The following is a 2,448-nucleotide window of genomic DNA, read 5'->3' on the forward strand; positions in this document are numbered from 1 at the left end:
AACTTCTTCTCTTAGCTTCTTTCTCAGCTTTCCTCCTTGCCCTTACCTCTCTAGAACTTGCTGAAGATATGAAACCGCCACCATTAGCTTCGGAATCCGAATCCTCCAACTCTTTGAAAGATTTCTGTTGATGAGAAGAAGCATCCATATCAATGCAAGTAAAGAAAAAAATGGAACTTATGAGAAATCGGTGTGGGTTTTAGGAAGAGAATAGTACCTCACGCAGCTCGGCAAAGCTTACGGCGTAAAAGGCAACAGCGGCGGCGGCTGCTATGCCGATGATGGGAAGGGCAATTTGGCCTGCGTCCATTCCTATCAGCTTTCCTCCTTATCCAAAACCGGAAACGTTTGGTCGGAAGTCCTATGAATTAATTTTTATCAGAGTGTTTATGAGCCTGAAAGTGTTTATTTTATTATTATTATTATTATTATTATTTTTTTTGAGGTGGGGAGGAGATGATTTTCGTACAATAATGGTGGATTTACATATATGTATATAATAATTAAATTTTTACTATTTATATCTATGGCATTCAAAACTTTAATTAATGGTATAAATAAAATCCTTTCCTTGCATGTTGCTAGTCCCATCATTCCGCACACATCTTCAATCTCTTTGTCCTCTTTCATACATCACCGATGAAACGAATCACCCATCGTAATATCCTCAGCTCCACCAACCTCCTTATTGTGACTTGTCAGTCCTGTCGTCTTCATTAAATGTTGGCCTCTTTGTCCATGAATCCCTTGTTAAGGCTTTGCCGCTCTATTGGTCTCATGAATCCTCCTACAATTGCTTCATCTTTTACTTGTGGCTAGTCCCATCTAGTGAGTTTCTATAGTAACTTGCTTGTTTCTTTGTCATACGCATGTTGTCGACCCCAATGTTGTCTGGCCCAGCTAGATTTCATGGTAACTTCCTCCTCTCTTTGGTGGTCGGGAAAGTTCAACGAGGATTATGATGAGGTGTTTGCAATGCTATTAACAGAACTTAATGGAATATCATATTGCGTAAATAGTGAAGTTTGAGTGTTAGGTATGTAAATGATATATATTTGAGTGTTAGTTATGCCAATTCCCCTATTTTATTCTATGGGCATATAAATACATATAATAAAACTCATATATATTTACATGTCCAACATATACAAGATATATATCTTTCACTTTAAATAAGATAATATTTGTGATGCTTTTATTGTGATTTAGAGATTTGAATGATATGTAAATAAGTATAAATATGATGATAGATATATAAATACATAAAAAAATTATTGATATCACCTTTAATTCTATCATATTTTTAAAATTTTAATATCCAAAACTTCCAATTTAATCACATATCACTCTCTTTAAACTTGGATCCCAAACTCTTCAACACCGGCTTCACCCCTTGTGTTATTTTTTAAGTTATTTAAACATGTGAGTGTATATGAGTAAATATAAAATGTTAGATGATAGATATGTAAATAAGATACTAATTAAGGGTTATGCATGTAAATCCTTTTTGTTGGATCCAAATGATTCAGAGGATTAGGGGTATTAATATTTGACATGACCCGAAAAATCGACCCTAAAATTCTAGGTTAGGGTCAACCCAGGCCTGAAACGGGTCGGATTCGAGTTTAGCAAATCGACCCAATTCAAAAACCGGTGGGGTTTGAGTTGACCCAACAACCTGAAATTGACTCGAAAATCCATTTTTGATCGGAAAACCCAAGATTAACCCACTTTTGACCAAAAATCGGATATTGACCCATTTTTTGAACCGAAAACTAGCAATTTTTGGTCTGTCTCGGGTCATGTTGGGTTGACCCTGACCCAAAGCGGGTCAGGTTCAGGTCCGAAAACTTGACCTGTTTGTCAAAATAGGTCGAGTTTGAGTTGACCTAAATAATGCCGGGTCAATTTCACATTATACCCGAACCTGACCCGTGACCCGAAATTGACACCCCTACGATGGATGATACCAAATTTTACAACTTACAAGCATACAAGCTAATAAACTAAAATTGAGAACTTATAGTAAACATGAAAATAAAAATATTTTTTTGAGGCAAGCATTTTAGTAGCTTAATAATATCTTTGAAAAGTAAAATAAATATTACACTTTTCTTTAGCCTTTATTGTTTCCTTTGTAGATTTGGACTTCCTCAAATAATCTCCTCTCATATCAAGAAAATGATCAAGTCAGATGTCCTTCATCATCCATTTTTATTAGGAGATCAGCAAATATGATCACCCTTTATTGCCCTACATTTTGCACTTCATATCAAAAATCATTTGATGTTTGCCAACTTTTGACATTTGCCACCCATTGATGCCTAGTGCTCACCTTGTATGCCCAATTTCTTATCTTATTAGAAAAACTATCAAATTTATTTTCTATCATCCTTTGACTCTGATTTTCCGTCTCAATTATTTTTCAATTCCTCTCAACCGTCTATG

At 35.3% G+C, this 2,448-nt stretch overlaps 1 protein-coding gene across 1 annotated transcript; it reads right to left on the reverse strand.

Annotated features, from left to right (window-relative positions):
* Window positions 1-4: 4 nt before the first annotated feature.
* Window positions 5-373, reverse strand: LOC114578889 (the record flags this gene model as incomplete). Its single annotated transcript, XM_028692441.1, has 2 exons — window positions 218-373; window positions 5-124 (listed from the first exon to the last, which is right to left on the reverse strand). Coding segments are annotated over exons 1-2 (213 nt in total), but the record flags the coding sequence as incomplete, so codon positions are not given.
* Window positions 374-2,448: the final 2,075 nt, after the last annotated feature.

Source organism: Dendrobium catenatum, unplaced genomic scaffold, assembly GCF_001605985.2.
Source record: "Dendrobium catenatum unplaced genomic scaffold, ASM160598v2 original_scaffold_206895, whole genome shotgun sequence".
Taxonomy (NCBI): domain Eukaryota; kingdom Viridiplantae; phylum Streptophyta; class Magnoliopsida; order Asparagales; family Orchidaceae; genus Dendrobium; species Dendrobium catenatum.